The sequence below is a fragment of the Bos mutus genome, chromosome 23, assembly GCF_027580195.1.
Source record: "Bos mutus isolate GX-2022 chromosome 23, NWIPB_WYAK_1.1, whole genome shotgun sequence".
NCBI lineage: Eukaryota > Metazoa > Chordata > Mammalia > Artiodactyla > Bovidae > Bos > Bos mutus.
Genome location: NC_091639.1, coordinates 41,318,067 through 41,341,396, shown reverse-complemented (window position 1 = coordinate 41,341,396; position 23,330 = coordinate 41,318,067). Strand labels below are relative to the sequence as shown.

At 52.8% G+C, this 23,330-nt stretch overlaps 1 protein-coding gene across 5 annotated transcripts in view; it reads left to right on the top strand.

Annotated features, from left to right (window-relative positions):
* Nucleotides 1–22,124, top strand: part of PACSIN1 (protein kinase C and casein kinase substrate in neurons 1) — a 64,957-nt gene extending 42,833 nt beyond the window's left edge. For 3 of the 5 annotated variants that reach the window (XM_070360982.1, XM_070360983.1, XM_070360981.1), the window contains exons 2-10: nt 13,521–13,644; nt 14,573–14,729; nt 15,864–16,099; nt 16,497–16,652; nt 16,748–16,923; nt 17,261–17,381; nt 17,485–17,612; nt 18,719–18,906; nt 19,418–22,124. In XM_070360982.1, coding sequence (XP_070217083.1) covers nt 13,537–13,644; nt 14,573–14,729; nt 15,864–16,099; nt 16,497–16,652; nt 16,748–16,923; nt 17,261–17,381; nt 17,485–17,612; nt 18,719–18,906; nt 19,418–19,527 — 1,380 coding nt within the window. In that variant the 5' untranslated portion in view covers nt 13,521–13,536 and the 3' untranslated portion in view covers nt 19,528–22,124. Of the gene's footprint in view, nt 1–12,340; nt 12,467–12,534; nt 12,663–13,520; nt 13,645–14,572; nt 14,730–15,863; nt 16,100–16,496; nt 16,653–16,747; nt 16,924–17,260; nt 17,382–17,484; nt 17,613–18,718; nt 18,907–19,417 lie in introns of those variants that run through there. The other 2 variants (XM_070360984.1, XM_070360985.1) reach the window with 2 other exon arrangements.
* Nucleotides 22,125–23,330: the final 1,206 nt, after the last annotated feature.

Here is a 23,330-nt window from a genome sequence, read left to right as displayed (position 1 = left end):
ATGTTGCAAAAGGGTGACATTTTTTTCATTCATTCAGTAAATAAGTATTGTGCACTTACTGTGTGCCAGGCACTGCCCTGGATGTTGGTAAAATATAGCAGAGAGTCAGACAAAATCGCCAGGCTTACAGAGTTAATGTTCTAAGTGGGAGAGGAAGACAGTAAGCACGATGACTACTGTGATGAGAGGCTGTCGCATGGTAACAAGTGTTATGCAGACTGCAAAAGTGAGGAGGAAAGGGAGCAAAGAGGAGAGCCGGGGTGGAAAAAGAGTTTAGAGTTGAAATGGGGGAGGTCAGGACATTCGAGCAGAACTGGAAATCTGGGGGTGGGGGTGGGGAACCATTCCTAGCAGGTGCAAAGGCCCTGGGGTTAGAACAGCAAGGAGGTCAGTAGAGCTGGAGGAGATAAAGAATGGTAGGAGGTGAGGCCAGAGGGGCGAGGGGAGGGCCAGCAGGTCACGCAGGGCCTCCTGGCAAGGAACTAGACTCCTCAGCGGAAGTGGGGAGCCCTGGGAGGAACGTGAGTAGTGCACTGGAAGAATCAGATTTAGCTTTTACCAGTTTCCTTCTGTCTGATGCCTGGGGAACAGACCAGGGTTGGGGGGAGACAAGCAGGGTCAGAGGCAGGAGGACCAGTGAAGAGGCTACTGTAGGCAGGTGGAGGCGCTGGGACCAGGGTGATTGAGAGTAAAGCTCAGGACCTGCTGCTGGGCCGGGTAGAGGGTGGGAGGAGAAAGCGGAGCTGGATGACTCCAAGGGCTGTGGTTATTAGTGGCTAAAGCCGTTCAAGTCCACACCGAGCCGTCCACACCAGGCCTGCCCTCCCCACTCCACCCCCGAGGCTCATGTCTAACTCTTCTATCCCTTCTCCAAGTCAGGGGTTCAGGGAACATGACCACAGCCTCTGCCCTCAAGGTCTTTTAAAGGCAGCTAGCGGTGGGCTTGGGGCCTGAGGGGGGACACCTTTCGCCCTGGGGCTCCTTTCTCTCTAAAGGTGAGGTCAAGGGCAGCATTGAAAGTTCAGATTTTCACAGGGGTCTGTGGTTTTCAAAAAGCTTACTGCCCTTTTATCATTTGATCTTTGAAGACTCAAGTATTGTTTTCTCATCATATGAGTTCGAAAACTGGGATCCCCGTGGCGCAACCTGGCTGAGACCTCACTGGTCAGCAGTCAAGCTGGGGCCAGAGCCCCTCAGCCTGATGCCGCACCTGTGCCAAGGGCTGCACCATCCTTGTGGGTGGAAAAGGCCTGGCACCTTCCCTGGCTCCACAGAGAGGTTAGTGTTGGTGTTAGACACACCGCTCAGTCGCGTCCGACTCTTTGTGACCCCATGGATCACGGCCTGCCAGGTTCCTCTGTCCGTGGGATTCTCCAGGCAAGAATCCTGGAGTGGTTTGTCATTCCCTTCTCCAGGGGATCTTCTCGACCCAGGGATCAAACCTGGGTCTCCTGCATTGCAGACAGAGAGGGCCCACCCTGAAAAGGGACCCGCACTCCCATTCTAGCAACAGAGGTGACCAGTCAGTAGTGAGAGCTGGCAGGCTCCTGGAGTCAGATCTCAGCCCCTGGGCGCTCGTCTGCACCATGGGGGTGACGACAACCCCCGCCTTCCAGGACTGCGGTGGGGGTTAGAGCCGTCCAGACGTGCAAACAGGCCTTGGCCCCAAGTCTGCTCCACAAATGCCAACTGTTGTCATTAGGGATAAAGGCTTTCTGGGCCTCACAGCTTTACAGCCACAGTGAGAAAGGTCAGATGGGCGCTGTGCCCGTATGATGGGCTGAGGAGCCCTGAGTGCGGATGGCGCTCACCCACCGGGAGCAGCGGATTCTGGCCACAACGGCTTCTTGACCTGAGAGATGCCGCGCTCCATGGCAGCAGCCCCTGACCGCCGTTCAGGGAGGCCCCGGCGTTTGCCAGAGTGAGGCCGCCCGCTTGCACCCTGGGTGAAGGTGTGACGCTGATTTGGAGGAAGCAGGGGCGAGTTGGGGTGGTGTGTCTGGCCACGCGGTGCTGGGGGCTCCCATGCCTCCTCCCACTTCCCCGTCCTGATGCTGCCTGCCTGGCCTCCTGGGCCGCCTCTGCGGGTCTGCGCCGGGGTTAGACTGGGCTGGACCCTCTCCTCTGTCTCATCTAATCCTTGAGTCTGGTTGCATCGTTCCCATTTGCCAGCAAGGCCCAGTAAGGCCATGTAAATTGCCTGGCATCACACAGCAACTTGGTGGCAGAGCAGGGACCCCAAGGCTAGAACTATTTCCACTGCACATTCTACATCAGCCAGGAGCCAGGAGACCCTGCCTGTACCCAGGGTGGGACCACAGCCAGCTCCACCCGCCTGGATTGGACAGGGGGAGAGTGGCCTCTGCTCTCATGCATTCCCTCCTAGCCTGACTTGCCAAGTCTTGACTGCTGTCCCCTCCCTCCACGCTTCAAGGACACCATCGTCCTGGCTCCCAGCTTACTCAGCTCTCCTCTAACACCTGGATCCTGGAGGCTTTTTTTTTTTAATTGTAGGATAATTGCTTTACAATATTGTGTTGGTTTCTGCCATACATCAACATGAATTAGTCATAGGTGTATATATATGTCCCCTTCCTCCTGAACCTCCCTCCCACCCCATCCCACCCCCTAGGTTGTCACAGGGCTCCCTGAGTCATACAGCACATTCCCACTGGCTATCTGTTTGACATTTGTAGTGTATATGTTTCCATGCTACCCTCTCCTTCCCCTCCGGTGTCCACAAGTCTCTTCTCCATGTCTGTACCTCCCTTGCAAGGCTGGAGGCTTTTTAAAAAGAATATGCAGTTTATGCAAGGCAAAACCTAAAAGGCACAAGAAGACCCATGGTGAAAATGCCTGCTCCCATCCCCCAGCCACCCAGTTCCCCGAAGGCAACCACCATTACTCAGCTTTCCAAAAATACGCTCTGCTCCTATATTTCCCCCCATAAAAATTGAAGCATCCAGGCACACAGTGCCAAACCTGGCTCGTTTTGCTTTAGTGACATGGCTTGGAGGGTTCTTTCCATTCAAGACCAGAGCGTTCCGTCGCAGGCCTGCATTGTAATTTACTTAACCGGTCCCCTGTGGCCAGGCATTTGGGTTGTTTCCAGCCTTCGGTTCTTATAAGCAGTGCTGCAGTAAACAAATTGGGCGGCTTCAGTTCACCTAGCTAGCTGGAAAGTAGATGCCTAGGGTGCATTTCTCTCCAACAAGGTTGTATTGAGTCCCTTCCCCACCACCAGGGGTGGGTCCAACCGCTCCTAGGACGGATGTCCCTACCCACGACCCCGTCCCTGCCCCCACCTCCAGCTGCTGACAGCTGTACGCGCTGGGATCCCAAAGAGCAGAGCTCAGTGACTCCAAGGGTTCTAGGTGGGCTCTGACCTCAGGATACTTATTTACCTGCCCCGGTTGAGGGTCTTTCATTAAACATGCCTGCCCTTTACTGCTCCAAACCTAAATTCAAAATGTTCTTTATGAAGCGAGTACTGCTTTCTAAGTGAAAAGTGCCAAATTAAGAAGAAAAAAATTCAGACTCATTTCTTTGTCCCTTGATGAATTCAGCTGCCTTCCCGCCCACCCACCGCTGCTGTGCATGAGTGTGGGAAAGTGTGTCTGAGGCTTTGCCAAGGTGAAAGGAACAAGATATATTTAGTGCCTGCGAAGAGTAGGGAGGCAATACTGGGTGGTTACTGGGAAAAGAGCACCAGGCTCTGGACATATGGGGAGGCTGAGGCCCCGGAAGGGGAGGGCCACCCTGCGCTGAAGCCTGTAGAGACTAGCCTGCCCCCGCAGTCCTCACTGGCCAAGGCTCAGAGTGTCCGAGGTGTGCCCTGCTCGAGGTTCACAGCTGCTAATAGGGTTGTTACTGAAAGTGGGGGTCCGGCTGCTTGCCACTCTAAAGCCACTAAAGAGGCAAGGTTGGCGGAAAGTTGGCTTTATTTTGGAGGCTGGCAACCTCGGTAGGAGGGCAGACGCTTGTCCATAGGCCAGCTCCCCGCCACTGACAATCACGGGGCAAGAGCTTTTATAGACGGAGGGAGAGACTACATGCAGAAGCAGTGGGGTCAGCTCTCACAGTCATCCTGAAACTGGTGGTCTAATCAGCGTCATCTTGTTTTTTTATATTCTGTTGGAGTGCAATTGATTTACTGTTGTGCTGTGCGTTTTAGGTGTGCAACACAGTGATCCAGTTGTACATATATTTATTCTTTTTCAGATTCTTCACTCATATTACACAATATTTAGTATAGTTTCCTATGCTCCATGGTAGGTCCTTGTTATTTTTTAAAAAAAAACTATGTATTTTTATTTTATTTTTTAAAATTTGATTCTGTTTTACTTGTTGGCTGTGCGGGGTCTTCATTGCTGCAGGCAGGCTTTTCTCTAGCCATGGCAAGCGGGCACTGTTCTGCCGGCGGCGTTCAGGCTCTAGGGCACACGGGCTCCACAGCCATGGCGCAGACTTAGTTGCTACACGGCGTGTGGAGTCTTCCCGGACCAGGGTTCCAGTCCGTGTCCCCTGCATTGGCAAGTGGGCTCTTAAGCACTGGACTGCCAGAACCTGGTTATCTATTTTATACATAGTAGCGTGTGTATGGTAACCGCAAGCTCCCAATTTATCCTTCCCTCTCATGTTTCCCCTTCGGTAACCTTCAGTTCATTTTAGAACTCTGTGAGTATGCTTTTGTTTTATAAATAAGTTCATTTGTATAATTTTTTTAAAAATTAGGTCCCACATATGAGTTACATATTTTTCTTTCTCTGACTTACATAGCGAGACAATCTCTGGATCTATCCATGTTGCTGCAAATGGCATTATTTCGTTCTTTTTACGGCTGGGTAGTATTCCGTTGTATATGTATACCACACCTTCTTTATCTGCTCACCTGTTGATGGACATTTTAGTTTACTCACATGTCCTGACTATTGTGGGTAGTGCTGCAATGAACATTGGGGTGCATGATGTGTTTGAAGTACAGTCTTCTTTGGATATATGCCCAGGAGTGGGATTGCTGGGCCATATGGTAGTTCTGTTTTTAGCTTTTTTAAGGACCCTCCATACTATACTCTAGAGTGGTTATACCAATTCCCACCAGCAGTGTAGGAGGGTTCCCTTGTCTCCACACCCTCTCCAGCATTTATTGTTTGTAGACTTTTTGATGATGTCCATTCTGACCAGTGTGAGATGATACCTTATTGTGGTTTTGGTTTGCTTTGTCTGATAATTAGTGATGTAGAGCATCTTTTTGTGTTCTTTTTGGCCATCTGTATGTCTTCTTTGGAGAAATATCTGTTTTAATCTTCTGCCCATATTTTAATTGGGTTGTTTGTTTTTTGACATAGAGCATCTTGATTGTTTTAAGTACAGTTCATCTTTAGCTTCAGGGTCAGTTTGCTCCCCTCTCGTTGAGGCCAGCTCTTAAAACTGGCAGCTTATAACATGGCTACAGTCGGTCATCCTGTAGTTAACTTCTTCCGCCTGGTGGGGGCTTTATCTTTAAGTGTCTATAAGACAGCTCACAGGATATGGCTCAGAATATTATCTATAGTCCTTGAGGAGGAACTAATGGTCCTTGACTATGTTTAATGACTTGACCATTATTATTTAGTCTTGTTGAACTTGTTGACTGTTTTCCTTTGTTTCTGCATTTTCTCATTTCTCTGATTAAATTTACTCATTGGTTAAAGTTTTTCCGAAGACAAAAAGCAGGCTGAGGACATGGGGGACAAAGACCATAGGGTTCTGCTCCATTTAAGCACCCCCTTCTCCTTGATACTCCTCAGTCTTGAGGAGGGACAGGTACAGAAAAAGGAAGAGAATAAAGTTTTGGACAAAGAGGTTAATCACAGCTCTGGCAGAGGAAGTCTGTTTTAGCTCCATTTCTGTTGCAGTTTCTCCAGAGCTTTGAGGGAATGGGCTGACAACTGCTATGGAGACTTTCTACTGAAGTGGGGCGGGTGTGAAAGTGAAAGTATTAGTCGCTGCATCATGTCCGGCTCTGCGATCCCATGGGCTGTAGCCACCAGGCTCCTCCGTCCGTGGGATTCTCCAGGCAAGAATACTGGAGTGGGTAGCCATTTCCTTCTCCAGAGGATCTTCTTGACCCAGGGTCTCCTGCATTGCAGGCAGATTCTTTACCATCTGAGCCATCAGGGAAGCCCAAAATGGGGCATCATCCTCCATAATTTTGGGAATGGACACAAAGTTGAAAATAATCTCAACTTCCAGACTTAGCATCCACAGTTTGTATTGTGAAAACATTACCTCTCTCTTTGATTATTTTGTCATAATACCTGGACAAACGTTTGAAAATCAGTAGATGTATTACAATGAGGATGATAATCAAAATGCATCTTTGTATTATTCTCTGAATGTGTTGTTTTCCCCTTAATGGTTAAAGCAGATATACAATGTTTGTTTGTATATCAAACATATATACAGTGTTTGTTTACAAGATATACAGTGAATGTTTCCCCCTTTAATTACAAATCTTTCCATAGAAAGCATTGATAATCAATACATTTTTCCAGCATTGCCAGACGTGGCTCAGTTGCCTGCCCTGGGTCCTTCCAGGTCCCTTGGGGCTAGGCCTACTTTTTGTTTATATGTTGGCCTAGTTATCCATGATGGGGGAAAACTAATCAGATCCACCAAACAAGAACAGAGGCGTGCTGACGGGGAAACATTTGATAGGCTATACATTTTAGCACTGACACTCAGTTGTAACACAAGCATTGAACATAGGCTTTTTGTTGTTGTTGTTCAGTCACTCAGTCATCTCTGACTCTTTGCAACCCCATGAACTGCAACATGCCAGGCCTCCGTCCCTCACCATCTCCCGGAGTTTGCTCAAACTCATGTCCATTGAGTCGGTAATGCCACCCAACCATCTCATCCTCTGTCATCTCCTTCTCCTGCCTTCAGTCTTTCCCAGCATCAGGGTCTTTTCCAATGAGTCGGCTCTTCACATCAGGTGGCCAAAGTACTAAAGCTTCAGCTTCAATATCAGCCCTTCCAGTAGATATTCAGGATTGATATCTTTTAGGATTGACTGGTTTGATCTCCTTGCTGTCCAAGGGACTCTCAAGAGTCTTCTGCACCACTGTTTGAAGGCATCAGTTCTTTGGCACTCAGTCTTTTTTATTGTCCAGCTCTCACATCTGTACATGACTATTGGAAGAAATCATAGCTTTGATTAGATGGACCTTCGTAGGCAAAGTGATATCTCTGCTTTTTAATACACTGTCTAGGTTTGTGATGGCTTTTCTTCCAAGGGACAAGTGTCTTTTAATTTAATGGCTGCAGTCACCATCTGCAGTGATTTTAAAACCCCAAAAAATAAAGACTGTCACTGTTTCCATTGTTTCCCCATCTGTTTGCCATGAAGTGATGGGATCAAAAGCCATGATCTTCGTTTTTTGAATGTTGAATTTTAAGTCAACTTTTTCACTCTCCTCTTTCACTTTCGTCAAGAGGCTCTTTAGTTCTCCTTCACTTTCTGCCATAAAGGGTAGTGTCAGATAACCACATATCTGAGGTTATTGATATTTCTCCCAGCAATCTTGATTCCAGCTTGTGCTTCATCCAATCTGGCATTTCTCATCATGTACTCTGCATATAAGTTAAATAAGCAGGGTGACGATATATAGCTCTGATGTACTCCTTTCCCAATTTTGAACCAGTCCATTTTTCCATGTCTATTTCTAACTGTTGCTTCTTGACCTGCATACAGGTTTCACAGGAAGCAGGTAAGGTGGTCTGGTATTCCCATCTCTAAGAATTTTCCACAGTTTGTTGCGATTCTACACCGTCAAAGGCTTTAGCATAGTCAATGAAGTAGAAGTAGATGTTTTTATGGAATTCTCTAGCTTTTCCTATTATACAGTGGATGTTGGCAATTTGATTTCTGGTTCTTCTGCCTTTTCTAAATCTAGCTTGAACATATGGAAGTTCTTGGTTCACATACTGTTGAAGTCCAGCTTGAAGGATTTTGAGCATTACTTTGCTAGCATGTGAAATGTGTGCAATTGTGTGGTAGTTTGAACTTAAAGCCAGCAGTGATACACATCATAAATAATTGTACTCTATGATAACTCCAGTAGACAATTTTTTCCATCCTGAACATTGGGGTCAAAAATATGGTTTGAAACAAAACAATAACTTTCCATTGTGCGTGCTCAGTAGCGTCCGACTCTCTGCAACCCCACAGACTATAGCCTGCCAGGCTCCTCTGTCTCTGTACCAGCAAAAATACTGGAGTGATCTGCCATTTCCTACTCCAGGGAATCTCCCCGACCCAGGGATTGAACCTGTGTCTCCTGCACTGGCAGGCGGATTCTTTACCACTGACCCATCCGGGAATCCCAGCTTTCCATTAGAATTCTTTAAATTTCTTACCTAGTTCAGCAATATGATCTGAAAGTTATTAAATGTTGTCCATATTATTTAACTTAACCAAATAATCCTAGTTAGAGCTTCCCTGACAGCTCAGCGGGTAAAGAATATTCATGCAGTGCAAAAGACGAAGGAGACGTGGATTCTATCCCTGGGTCAGGAAGATCCCCTGGAAGAGGAAATGGCGACCCATGGACATTCTTGGGTTCTTGTCTGAAAAATCCCATGGACAGAGGAGCCTAGTGGGCTACAGTCTATGGGGTTGCAAAGAATTGAACATGACTGAGCAACTAAGCATGACAAATCCTGGTTACTTCACTATTTCTTCTGAGTGTCTAGGAGACCTTTAGAATACTCAAAGTTAGCTAGAGAAAGAAGCTTGAAGTCTGTTATTCAAAGGAACTCGATATTCTAGGAAAATTTTGGGGAGAACAAAAACCAAATTCTGGTCTTATAGTAGCTTACTATTAATAACAAAGATTCATTTAAATCCAATCTAATCTTAAATCACTCCTGACAGCATACAAAAGTCTTTTCTCCAAGTACCCCCTCCACTTTTCTCTGCAAATCTTTCATCACTTTTTGTTTCCATATGATTCACCCCTTATTTTTCCTCCATCTGGAAACAACTAGCTCTAGGACAAAGCTATTATAATTTTTTCTTTAACAAAAATATCTGCATTCTTTATGCTTTTTCTCATTGACAACAGATACCCTACTTGCTTTACAAACTGAAATGCTTCGTTTTTAGTAGCTTTCATTACATATTTCCGTTTTTAACCTATAAAAACCTTAACAAAGCCAAGAATCAAGTAATTGAACTGTTATACCAGCATTTACTGATTGGCAAACTTAAGAACATTTTCCATAACCTCTAACAACTTACATTTTTCTCATAACCTAATTTCTCTTTAATATGGTACAAGATGCATGTTTAATAAACCCAACATCTTTTGAAGTTCTGCTAATTAACCCAAGGCTGAAGTCTCAGGCAAAGTGGGCTTTGTTTGTATTTCAAGGACATGATGAGAGTTAACTTCAAGTTTTCTCCCAGAAGTATTTTTGTTCTCTCAGAATTTTGTCAGAATTCTGAAAACAGTATTTTATCAAGCTAGCTTACTCTACATATGCAAAAAGAACAAGAATAATTTCAAAATTCTTTTGGAATTTCAAAAGAGTTTCATCTCAACCAATTTTCTCCAGAGGCTAAAGAATACTATTGTCATATATTGTTTAAAAAAATTATCTTTGAGACTTTCAGTTCAGTTCAGTCTCTCTGTCTGACTCTCAGTCTCACTCTTTGCGACCCCATGGACTGCAGCACTCCAGGCTTTCCTGACCATCACCAACTCCCAGAGCTTGCTCAAACTCATGTCCATTGAGTGGATGATGCCATCCAACCATCTCATCCTCTGTCGTCCCCTTCTCCTCCAGCCTTCAGTCTTTCCCAGTATCAGGGTCTTTTCCAAGGAGTCGGTTCTTCGCATCAGGTGGCCAAAGTATTGGAGTTTCAGCTTCAGCGTCAGTCCTTCCAATGAACATTCAGAACTGATTTCCTTTAGGATGATGGGTTTGATCTCCTAGCAGTCCAAGGGACTCTCAAGAGTCTTCTCCAACACCACAGTTCAAAAGTATCAATTCTTCGGCACTCAGCTTTCTTCACAGTCCAACTCTCACATCCATACATGACCACTGGAAAAACCATAGCCTTGACTAGACGGACCTTTGTTGGCAAGGTAATATCTCTGCTTTTCAATATGCTATCTAGGTTGGTCATAACTTTCCTTCCAAGGAGTAAGCATCTTTTAATTTCATGGCTGCAGTCACCATCTGCAGTGATTTTGGAGCCCAAGAAAATAAAGTCTGCCACTGTTTCCATTGTTTCCCCATCTGTTTGCCATGAAGTGATGGGACCAGATGCCATGATCTTCATAAAATTTTCTGAATATTGAGTTTTAAGCCAACTTTTTCATTCTCCTCTTTCACTTTCATCAAGAGGCTCTTTAGTTCTTCACTTTCTGCCATAAGGGTGATGTCATCTGTGTGTCTGAGGTTATTAATATTTCTCCCGGCAATCTTGATTCCAGCTTGTGCTTCATGCAGCCTGGCACTTCTCATGATGTACTCCGCATATAAATTAAATAAACAGGGTGACAATATACAGCCTTGACATACTCCTTTTCCAAATTGGAACCAGTCTGTTGTTCCATGTCCGGTTCTAACTATTGCTTCTTGACCTGCATACAGGTTTCCTAGGAGGCAGGTAAGGTGGTCTGGTATTCCTGTCTCTTGAAAAATTCTGAGACTTTACTGGTGGTCCAGTGGTTGAGACTCTGTGCTTCCACTCCAGGGGGCACAGGTTTGATTCCTCATTGGGGAACTGGGATCCTATATGCCATGGTGTGGCCAAAAAATTTATCTTTTTCCTAAAAATACAAATTAAAATGAACAAAAAAACTTCATGTTTTTCTTTTAGTAACCTCATTGCTAAAACTTTTCTGTTCACACACACGGAATATGCACTCACACACCAGAAGACAGAACTGTCACAAATCTTCCAAGAGGATGACATGGAGTCCCAAATAAATACTTTCCCAGCACAAATTGTCCTCAGCCTCAGACACGTGTCAGAACCAATTGGCAAAATGTCCAAATAGCAGTTGGAGCTGAAAAGAGAAGTTTGCCTGGGTGCACACTGGTGGACTTCTCAGTCTTGGAGCCTGTCGGCGGGTCTAGATGCCCGTTCCACCCAGGAGAAACATACACTGGCAGCCAGCGCTGAGCAGGGGAGAAATAGGGCAGATCCTCGAAACACATGGTTTCGGCAGCTGCTAGGAATGTCCCTCCAGACGCACCTCCTGGGGCCAGCTGGCCACAAGCAGCAGGTTCCTCACAGCCACCCCAGTGTGTGGTCATGGGAGAACCCCAGGGAGCTATATACTGTGAGAGCGCAGCGGCCCCATGTTGGGGGCCAAAAACTGTTATCAAATGTAGGGGTCTGGCTGCTTGCTGCTCTAAAGACAGTAAAGAGGCAAGGCTGGTGGAAAGGAAAGTTTTCTGTATTTCTGAGCCGGCAAACTGGCAGGGAGGGCAGACTTCTATCCAAAGGCTGACTCCTCACCCCCGACAATCAGTGGGGAAGAGCTTTTATAGGTGCAAGGAGGGGGCTACTTGCAGAAACAACACAGTCAGCTCTGACAGTCATCTTGAAGTTGGTCATGTGGTGGTCTGATCAGTGTCATCTTGATTGTTTTAAGTACAGCTAATTTTCAGTTCCCTGGTGGGCTGCCATCTATGGGGTCGCACAGAGTCGGATATGACTGAAGCGACTTAGCAGCAGCAGCAGTAATCTTCAGTTCCAGGGTCAGGTTATTCCCTTTTCTTTGAGTCCAACTCTTGGAATTGCGCAGCTTAGGTCATGGCTTAGAGAAGGAAATGGCAACCCACTCCAGTATTCTTGCCTAGAGAATCCTGTGGACAGAGGAGCCTGGTGGGCTGCCGTCCATAGGGTCACACAGAGTCGGACACAACTGAAGCAACTTAGCATGCATGCATGCATTGGAGAAAGAAATTGCAACCCACTCCAGTATTCTTGCCTGGAGAATCCCAGGGACAGAAGAGCTTGGTGGGCTGCCGTCTATGGAGTCATACAGAGTTGGACACGATTGAAGCGACTTAGCAGCAGCAGCAGGTCATGGCTACAGTAAGTGTCTATAAGACAGCTCACAGGATATGGCTCAGAGTGTTATATATAGCCCTTGAGGAGGAGCTATATGACTTTGACTTTGCTTAAAGACTAAATGATTATTATTTAGTCTTGTTGGACTTGTTTAGTCTTGTAGACTTTTAGTTTTGTTTCTGCATTTTCTCGTTTCTCTGATTAAACTGATTTGTTGACTGAAGTTTTTCCATAGACAGAAGGCAGACTGGGGACATGGGGGTCAAGGATCAGAGGGTCCTACTCCATTTCAGGGTCAGGCCCATCCTGGACTCACTGCCCCTTTGAAGACCAGGCCCCTGGCTCTCTGTGTCCTGTCTCCTGACTACTGAGCCATGCTTGTTAGAGGTAGCAGTATGGGCTGGGTAGGGGTGGGAGTAGGGCAGCGCCTGGCCCGGCCCGGGGGCAATACACGGCCTAGATTGGAGAGCCGTGATGCCTGCCGACAGATCCAGGGCACACAGAGCCACCCCAGTGTTTGCACAGATTGCAGTGGCCTGACCTGTGGGCCCAAAGCCACATGTCTAGGACTCTTAGGAGACATGTAAGTGGCTAATGGAGGCTTTGAGACTGGGCACCAGGGCAGCCAGAAGGGCATTTCCAAGAGCCCCGCAGCTCAGAGAACTGAGGAGGTGCTGAGCCTGGGCCCAAGGAGGGAGGTGGCCTGCTACCAGGCTTCGTGATGGGCTTGGGTCCAAGTGCTGGGTAGGGGTTCAGAGAGATTCTAGGAGCTGAGACCAGGGGTTCTGCATTGATTGGGGATGGCGAGGCAGGGCAGGGAGGGGGAGCTGAGGTGGGTCTGTTGAGCCCAGTGCAAGGATTCAGCTGTGCCAGGTGGGCAATGCCAAGGGGACAGATTGAGAAGCCTTCTGGGGTTCATTTGAGCCCCAGGGGGCCCTAACAGGGTGTCCAGTCCTGGGGAGGGGGTGCAGGACGTGCACAAAAATAGATGTGGTTTCTGGCTTTGAGGGGCTGTGTGTGTCTATGAAGCAAACCGCAGATTTATGTCAAGCAAATATGCAATTATGTGGCCCGAGGTTTTATCTGTAAGAGTCCAGGAGCACAAAACCCTTGGGGACAGCATGGTTCTGGTGAGGAGGTGGTCTTCTGAGAGGAGGTGCCCACACTGGAGCTGGAGGACGGACTTGGGGGAAGGGGAGAAGGAGAAGGATATGGCACGAGGGGCTCGTGGGGGACCAGCTGGGAGGTGGGAATGAGGGGTGCCACCTGGTGGATATTGGGGTTACCGTAGGGATGAGGAGCCAGTCTGTAGACAGGAAGCTCCCAGCCAACTCAAGGCTCATGCCTGTGGAGTCCCCGTAGCCCGTTGGGGCCCTGGGCCTGGTGTGGGGCACCTGGGATGCTTCCCTTGTCTCCAGGGGACTCTCTCCTGCCCTCCTAGCGCGTGAGCAGCCCGCATGCTGAACGCCACCACCCACCTGTCCACCGCACCACCCCGCACTATGTCTGGCTCTTACGACGAGGCCTCGCTAGCTCCAGAGGAGACCACCGACAGCTTCTGGGAGGTGAGTCTTAGGTGCTCCATGGGTCCCGGGTACCCGACAGCCTAGCTGCGTGGAGACCCAGGCTTCCAGCCACCCACAACCTCAGCCCTTGACCCTCAAGCCCTTGGGGCCCCTCAGGAGCCCTCCATGTTCAGCAGATGGTGGTTGCCATGAAGTGGTCCCTACAGACCACCGCTGCCCCTGCAGAGACCCTGTAGAATTCACAGTGTGGAGCAGGGCCCTCCTGACCCTGCCCTGGGGGCCCTGGATCAGACTCCTAGTAGTTCACAAGGGCAAGTGAGCGCTTTACAGCTTCCTGGGGTTTCACAGCTGCACCCCGGCCCCCACCCGCACACCCCCTGTGCCGTGGGCAGGGGGCGGGGCACTGCTGCCAACATGTTGTGAGCTCTGGGGACCCCACAGCCAAGAGGGGAGACGAGCCAGCATTACTGGAGCCTCCCAAAGTATTTGAGACCCAGAAAGACATTTTCCATTGGCTTCCAAAACCCAAAGCGTCACAAACTGCCAAAACCAAAGCGCCACAAACTGCCAAACCTAAATTAATAAGTGTTTAATGAGATGTCTACAAAACATAATATTATGTCAAGAAGCTGCAGCTCAACTCAACGCTTATATGACTCTATATAAATATAATAGATTTTGCGTGGCAAGAACAGAATGAATAATTCATCTGAGTCCAAGTCCAAATTATAAATATTCTTCCGCACTTGGTGACAGCGAGGAAATTCTATTTAAAGCGGGACGAAGGAGAGAGTCCAGACGGTGGGGAGTGAGGGCTCGGACCCCCAGGGCGTTAGAGCAGGGCGGCCCGGGAGGCCTGGCGGGCGCCCCCCACCTACCCCTGCGCAGGACGCGGCCGCCACGGTTGGCGGCCGGGCCGGGGGCACTGGGGGCCCCGCGGGAGTCGTGCTCGCTACTCCGCCACCAGGTGGGGAACTACAAGCGGACGGTGAAGCGCATTGATGACGGGCACCGGCTGTGCAACGACCTGATGAGCTGCGTGCAGGAGCGCGCCAAGATCGAGAAGGCCTACGCGCAGCAGCTCACCGACTGGGCCAAGCGCTGGCGCCAGCTCCTCGAGAAAGGTGCCGCCTCTCCCCTCCGTGCCCGGCCCAGGCGCACACCCAGGCGCTAACCGGCCCTCCACTGCCCAGTCCCGGGAGCACCCCGCCCCTGGATGCTCCTGCAACCTCTCATCACTGGGCCTTTGCCAGCGCCCGCCCCTCACACGCACTCTTCGCCTCCCAAACTACCCAGGCCTCCCTGTCGCTGATCAACTCCGCTTTCTGCAATTTTGGATTGAATTTAGAGGGGAAAAAAGACTTTTTTTGGTTGTGCCATGGGGCTTGCAGGATCTCAGTTCCTTGATCAGGGATTGAACCCCAGGTCCAGGGGGCAGTGAAAGCCTGGAATCCTAACCACGAGGTCACCAGGGAACTTATAAAACCTTTTATTTTGAAATAATTTAAGCTTAGAGAAAAATTTCTAGAATAGTACAGAGAATTACCTACCTTTCACCCAGACTCACCAGCTCATATTTTATCGGGTTTGTTTTCTCACGCCCTCTCTTTTATAGGCATGTCTTTTCTGAGCCATTTAAGTTGGAGACATGCCCCTTCACCCTAAATCCTTCACCTTATTGCTGAAGAATAAGAACATTTGTTTATGTAATCGCTGAAGAATAAGGACATTTGTTTATGTAATCATAGTTCAACTATCAAATTCAGGGCGTTTAATGTGACCCATATGCAAATTTTATGATAGCTATTGTTTGCCCTGGTGCAGATCCTGAGGGTTGTCTGGTTCCAGTGGCTTCCTGTTACGTCACCAGTTGGTTCTTCACTTTTACATTTACATCAACATTCCTGGAGCACCAGGAGCTGGCCTGTGAGAACTCATGGGGTCCAGGCTGTCCCCCATGGGGCTCACAAGCTAATGGAGGCGACAGGGAGCAGGCCCAGAGGCAGATGCTACATATAAGAAGAATTATGAGGGCTGCTGGCAGAGCTCTGTGAGGATAGAGTGTTCAGAGAAGGCTTCCTGGAGGCGGTGGCTCTTCTTGGGCTGTTCTGGGGGATGGATAAAGCTATAGGGAGAGCAGAGGAGGGTGTTTCTGCTGCCATGGGAAGTAAGGGGAAAGCCTCAGAGAAAGGAGGCGTGAAGGAGGCCTCTGGGCAGGGGGTGACAAGGACCTGGTGACCCCCCGGCCATTTCCTCAGGCCCACAGTATGGCAGCTTGGAGCGGGCCTGGGGCGCCATAATGACGGAGGCCGACAAGGTGAGCGAGCTGCACCAGGAGATGAAGAACAGCCTGCTGAACGAGGACCTGGAGAAGGTCAAGAACTGGCAGAAGGACGCCTACCACAAGCAGATCATGGGCGGCTTCAAGGAGACCAAGGAGGCTGAGGACGGCTTCCGCAAGGCCCAGAAGCCCTGGGCCAAGAAGATGAAGGAGGTGCCTGGTGGGCGGGCGGCTGCCACGGAAGGGGCGAGGCCAGGCGGCAGGGCTCAGGGGGGCAGACTGAGCCAAGAAAAGGCGTCTACAGACGCTGTAGGCAGTGTGCTGCCCCCTGGGATTGTGCCCACAGGGAGCAGCACTGCCTGCCAGGAGGAAGCATCCGCAGATAGGGCCGGCCCTGCAGGGCCTAACAGGAGGGTGTCTGTGGGGGCCGGCAGTACTCAGGTGGGTGGGCACTGCCCCCGAATGTCTGGAGCCGGGGCCTGCACCGCTTCTTCCTTTTGAGAATGTATGCTTGCAGCTCCCAGCGGAACGGACAGGAGGGACGGGTGGACAGTGATCTCGGCTCCTACATACGAGTAGGCGCCCTGCCCCCTCGCCTCCCTCCCCACAGCTAGAGGCAGCCAAGAAGGCCTACCATCTGGCTTGCAAAGAGGAGAAGCTGGCCGTGACCCGGGAGATGAACAGCAAGACGGAGCAGTCGGTCACACCCGAGCAGCAGAAGAAGCTGCAGGACAAAGTGGACAAGTGCAAGCAGGACGTGCAGAAGGTTCCGGCTGGGCTGGGGTCTGGGGCCCCTTGGAGTGGGTGGCAGCTGGGAGCTGCAGGCCTGGGTCTCACTCCCTTTTGCCCTGGTGCCCGTAGACGCAGGAGAAGTATGAGAAGGTGCTGGACGACGTGGGCAAGACCACGCCCCAGTACATGGAGGGCATGGAGCAGGTGTTTGAGCAGTGCCAGCAGTTTGAGGAAAAGCGGCTGGTCTTCCTCAAGGAGGTGCTGCTGGACATCAAACGTCATCTCAACCTGGCTGAGAGCAGCAGGTAGCTGGGGGTGGCGGCGCAGGGGCGGGGTGGGGGAGGTGGGCAGCAGGGTTTCCTGGGCCCTCATTCCAGTAGCAGGAAGGGAGGGCAGGGCTGCAGGGGCCGGTGGTTGCCTGGGTGAGCGCTGAGGCAAGCCAGGCCCTCAGGAAAGGTGCTTGGATGGATGGGCAAGCGGCTAAGATGGGGATGGAGAAGGGCATGCCTGGAGCTGCCCACTCAGAGATCGCGCTTAGAAAGCCACCTGATTCCTGGCTGCCGGCACCCTGCTCCTCTGGACGGGCCCTCACTGAAGCTTGGGTGCATCTTGCCCTGAACCGCCCGTCCCCTCCACGCACAGCTACGTTCAAGTGTACCGGGAGCTGGAGCAGGCCATCCGGGGGGCCGATGCCCAGGACGACCTCAGATGGTTCCGCAGCACCAGTGGCCCTGGCATGCCCATGAACTGGCCCCAGTTTGAGGTGAGGATGTGTGGGGATGGGGTAGAGGGATCCCAAACTGCTGGAAGGAGCCTCTGGGGGCAGCCCCCCAGCCTGACTGCTCCCCTCCCCTGGTGCCCTCCAGGAGTGGAACCCAGACCTCCCTCACACCGCTGCCAAGAAGGAGAAACAGCCCAAGAAGGCAGAGGGGGCAGCGCTGACCAATGCTGCTGGCGTGGCGGAGTCCACGTCTCAGGCTGGGGACCGTGGCAGGTGAGTGCCTCCTCTGGAGCCTCCTGGGGGCCTGGGGAGCCCCCACACTGGGGCCACTGAGTTTTACCTTAGAAGATAAGAAATGGTTTAAATCAGGACAACCTTGTGCTCCTCTCAGAGATAGAGGCAGCCAGTCTGTGAGAGCTCCTACAAAATGCGAGGTGCTGTGCTAACTGTTTTCCGTAAATTATCTCGTTGAATATTCCCATTTTACAGATAGAGAAACCGATACCCAGAGAGGGTAAGTGACTTGCCCAAGGTCACACAGCTCGTTTCGTAAGCCTCAGAGCCAAGATATGTTGTCCAAGAGGTCTGGCTCCAGAATCCTGACTCACTTATATATATAGCTTCCCTGGTGGCTCAATGGTGAGGAGTCCACCTGCCAGGGCAGGAGCCTCAGGTTCAATCCCTGGGTTGGGAAGATCCCAGTCCAGTATTCTTGCCTGGGAAATCCCCTGGACAGAGGAAGCTGACGGGCTATAGTACATGGTGTCACAAAAGAGCTGGGCATGACTTAGTGACTAAAAATGAGCTTGGCTCATCTCTTTTTTTTTCTTCCAGTTTTAATGCGATATGATTGACATACAGCACTAAGTTTAAGGTGTACAAAATAATGATGTGACTTACAGACATCATGACTTATAGACAGGAATGATTACCACCATAAATTGAGTAAAACATCCATCATCTCCTATAAATTCAAGGTTAAGGAATTAGGAAAGAGTTGTTTTCCTGGCGGTGAGAGCTCAGGATTTACTGTCTTAACGTTCATAGATAACACGCAGCAGTGTTGATTTATCGTGTTGCACATTAATTAACATGATGCTCCTCCTACTGGAATGCTCACTCTTAGTCACTGGGTTGTACTGCCCTCTCAGATGGGGGGTCAGATGTTCTCTGGGGTCTCCTTCACCCACTCACTCCAGGGCTGAGTGATGCTAATAGTCCTGCTTCCCGTGTGTTTAAAGAGCCGTCAGTGAGGGCTCCCTCTTACAAGGTCTGCTCCGGCTTCTGTGGGATTTGGGGTCAGCACCCTGGTTGGGAGGGGGCAGCCCTAGGGACCAGGTGAGGGGCCGCTCAGGCCGGGTCCTGTCCCTGCGCCTCAGTGTTAGCAGCTACGACAGGGGCCAGACTTACGCCACCGAGTGGTCGGACGATGAGAGCGGGAACCCGTTTGGGGGCAGTGAGGCCAACGGAGGCTCCAACCCCTTTGACGAGGACGCCAAGGGAGTGCGCGTGCGGGCGCTCTACGACTACGACGGCCAAGAGCAGGACGAGCTCAGCTTCAAGGCCGGTGAGGGGGCGGGCCCGGTGGGCGAGACCAGGGATGTGACCTGTGCCCCAGGGGGCAAGATCTGGGGGTGACCCGTGCCCTGAGGGCAAGACCTGGGGTGACCCGTGCCCCAGGGGCAAGACCTGGGCTGGAGAGCCGGGGCGGACTCTAAGGATGGCAGGGGGTGCCAGGGGTGGGATCTGGACCTGAGAATAGGGTGAGGGAGGGCCGGAAGGCCGACTGTGGGGGAGCCTGAAGGCAAGGGGGGCCGGGGGAGGGATCGGAGCGGGGAAATGAAGCTGGAGGTGTGGCCTGGGCCTCCCAGGTGGAGCTGAGACCCAGATTAGCTGGTGGCTGGGCCGCACCTGCATGTCGAGGTGTGGGTGGAGCTGGTCCCCGGGGCGGGCACTAATGCGGGGAGGAGGGTGTTGGGGTGGGCCCAGCCTAATCAGAGGGCTTCCGGGGAAGGTTGGGGTGGAGGTCCCACTCAGGCTCAGGTCAGTCAGCTCCTCCGTGTCCTCTCCCTCCCTAGGAGACGAGCTCACCAAGCTGGGCGAGGAGGATGAGCAGGGTTGGTGCCGCGGGCGGCTGGACAGCGGGCAGCTGGGACTCTACCCCGCCAACTACGTGGAGGCCGTCTAGCGGCCCCGCCCCCCCCCCCCCCAGCCCAAGCTCCTCACCCGCCGCCCCCCTCCCTGCCGCCTCCCGCCCCCCCACCCCCTGCCATAGAGTTCCAGACATATTTTCCGATCAAGCTTTTATTTTTTTAAAAGTCAAAACAGAACAAAACAAAAAATATAAAGAGACGGAGCATTTGCAGGGCTGCCTGGAGGCCAGGGTGGTGGGACTTGGGGTGATGGCCCCAGGGCAGGTGAGGGTTTAGAACTTAGCCCGACAGCGACATCATCACATCTGCTCTTCAGATCCCACCAAAGAGTCTCCTGCACCCGAAGGGGTGTCTCCTGGACCCTTCCATCCTCGGTGCCCCCAGCCTTTCCTCCCCGCCACGCTCATCCCCAGCCCCGGCTGCCAGCGCCTGCCCCTAGTCTCCAGGCCTGGTTTTCTTGCCCTCTGCCTCATGCCCCACCCTGCTCCCCTCCCACCACCTACTCTTAGAGGCCTCCTCTGAAGACCCCCGAGAAGGGGGCCACCCCTTTAGTCTTCCACTCTGCCTGGGGGAGTGCCCTTCTCCTAGCCTCGTCCCTGAGGACTGGTGGGGCTGGAGGAGGGACGGTCACCCCCCTCTTCTCCGACAGAGGTTTCTGGGGTCCCTAGACTCCTCAAGACAAGCAGAGGCGTTAGCTGGAGTTGCGGACAGTGCCACTGGTGTAGGAGGAGGGGTGAACAGGGATGGGGTCGGGGAGGGGATAAGACCCCACTGGGGCTCTTTTTTCCAGCTGTCGGCAGGTTGGGCCCAGTCTCTTCCCCAGAGCCAGACACCGCCTCCCAGTCACTAGCAGAGGCCCCATCCCGCTCTCAGGCAGCAGGGAGGGGGCCCCAAAGCCCAGGGCAAAGCCAGCAACAGTAGCAGCCTCCTCCCGTTTCCTGGGGAGGAGGGCATCTTGCCCGCCCTCCCTCCCTCTCTCTCTCTCTCTCCCATCTCTCCAAGTCCACCGAAAACTGTAGATCCACCAGGCTAAACCGGCCTCGCCTCCCTCCTCCCTCCTCCCTCCTCCACGCCCCTGCTCTGGTCTGCCCAAGGAGGCTCCGCAGAGGATCAGGCAGGGGAACGCCTGCGGCCGGCAGGGAGGGCCTGGGTCTGCAGGTGCCCTGGCCTCCGGAGCAGCACCGTCACCGGGTCTTTCTTCTTGTCCCCCACCCCCGCCAACTCCAGCCCTGGCCCCTCGCAGCCCCTCCCGCTGGTGGCCCCCATCTCTGCACGCCTGGGTCTCAGGGAAAGGACTCCCGTGGGCGGGAGGGGGCCAAGGGCCTCCCGAGAGCAGCAGTGTCTGCTGAGGCAGGTGGACGGAGGCCGTGCCGGCCTAGCAGGTGTTCGCACCAGGGCGCAGCCAGCCTGGCCCATAGAGTGGGGAGCCGCCCAGGCAGACCAGGACCCCCAGGCCGGGGAAGGACGGGAAGCGGCATCTCTGAGGCCCTGGGACTTCCTGCAGCAGCAGGGGAGGCCGCTGCTCAGGGCGCCGAGCCTTGGGGCTGCGGACACCCCACGCACTCTGCCCTGGTGGCGCTTGGTCTCCAGGTAACGACAGCACGACCCCCGGCCCCTCTGCCACCCTTGGTCTTCTTTTGCTCCCTGCTGCGTTTGCCCAGAGCCCACTCAGGAGGTCCCAGACCCCAGCCTCCAGGCCCTGTGCCTAGTCCTGTGGGCCCAGAGGACCCTGGCAGAGGCGCTGGGGCAGGCCTCCCTCGGGGCCAGGGGACTTTGGGGCTGTGAGGACCCCCCCACTTCAGCACCCCTGTTCTTGTCCCTGTCTGCTCTCTGCGCCTCTGCTGCAGCCTGAGCTGTGACCCAGGCCCCTGAGAGCCTGAAGCAAGATTTCAGAAGCCCTCAGGCCTCCAAACTCCCCAGTTGAAGCCTCTTCAGCTTCTCCCCCAGGCAGGAATTGGGGTAGGGGGCCTCTGTCCTCGCAAAGCAGGAGGCCCGCCCGTTTGCACCCTGGGGCCTGGGCTCCCCTATCCTTGCCCGCGGCCTCCGGGCACCCAGGTGGGGCTGTGGCCCTGGCTGGACCCCAGGCCCATCCCCCTCCACACTCCAGCTGCCGGCTCCAGGGCGGGGACTCGAAACCCCTTTCCTTCTGAGCAACCACCTCCACGGGCCCACTGGGGACCCCTTTCTCTCATCCCCAGGCTCCTCAGGACCCCAGGGAAGGAGGGTCTCCCACCCGAAATCCCCCTGAGCCCCACCTGTCAGTGCTGGCATCGGGCACTCAACACCGAGCGTGGGCGCCCACACCCACGGCCTCTTGTAGCCCCCCCCCACACCAACCCCCTTGATGCTGCGTGGACCGCCCCGCGGGGCTCGGGGCTCAGCGGCGAGTACTGTGTTCTGTCCCCAGTGAAGCCCCATTTCTGTGGTCCGGCTCTGCAAGGAGCCAGGGCTGCCCCGCCGCCCGCCACCCCAGGCTTCCTGACTCCATTAGTCCAACACTTGTGAAACTCCGAGAAGTGCTGTGGTCTCAGCAACGCACCTGTTTTGTACATGATTGTGTAATTTAAAGGTGTATAAATACAGATATATATATATATAAGTTGTGATTGTACAACTGTGGATAAAGTCCAGAACTGTGTCAACCTGGCTGGACATGTGTCCTTTTGAGTCTTGCGTGTCTCAGGCTCTTGTGAGTTCTCTACAGCTGGAGTCCATTGGGGAGGTGGTGCCCCAGGGTGCTATCCTGGGGAAGCACCAAGGGTGGGGGGCCCCGGGGCCTGTCTATGCAGGGAAGCTCACCCTAGATGCTCTCTGAGGCGCCAAGACTGTGGCCTTTAGGGTCCTGGGCACCTGGTGATGAGTACTGGCCAGGAGAGCTGGGGCATCTGGGGTCCCAAACTTATGGTTCAAGGGTGAATTTGACTCCCAAGTAGGTTCAATTTTTAAAGCGAAATTCTAAAAGTGACTACGGAGGTCTGTGGCTCGTGGCTGTCCACAGTCCCAGGCTCCCTGCGCTGTAATATCAGTCACGCTGCACTTTTGCCTGCCCTCGGACTGCATTTCTGTGTGGGACCCCTCCGGGGGCCAGACTGGGGCTCTGAGCCCCTGGCTCCATCCCAGCCTCAGCTCCAGGCCTGGTTCCTGCTCCAGCTTCCCCCACTCCAGCCAGACCCCCTCCGGGGCAGGCAGGAGTCCCAGGTCTAGTCCCAGTCCGGCCGTCGGTTCACGGTGTCCCAGTCACCAGCCTGGGCCTTACCCCCGTTGGTTAGATGTCTCTCTGAGGCCCTTCTGGCCCCGACAGCCTGGCAGGGTCCCGACACAAAACCATCGTTCAAGGCAAATACACTAGAGTCCCGTCACCCCCCACCCTCACTGCTTTGCCCCAGCCTCAGGGCATGCTCATTTGACCTGGGGACACTGTCTGCTTCTCTCCCATATTCTTCATCCCCAGATCCACCTCCAGGGACACGCCCCTGGTTTGAATCGAACAGAGAACTCTTCAGATAAAGGCACGAGTTGACCTCGAAGTATTTGGACAGGCTGTTCCGTGCAGAGCCCTGGAGGCGGGCTGCCCTGAAGAAGGTCAGGGAGGAGGTCCTAGGCTAGATGGGGCTCTGACGGGCAGTGTGCGTGCAGGAGGAAGAGGCTTCTGGAGTTTGCTGCCAGCACACGGGGTGTCACCGGATGGGTGTGTGCCCGCCAGGGACCTGTGTGCCTCTGTGCCTCGTGGCAGATCCACCCAGCAGGGAGTGGCCCCCTGCCCCCCCGCGGCGCGGGTGCCATTCTGGAGCAGCTCCAGCTCCCCACTCCTCGCCCTGATCCCCTTCCCCCCTTCCCT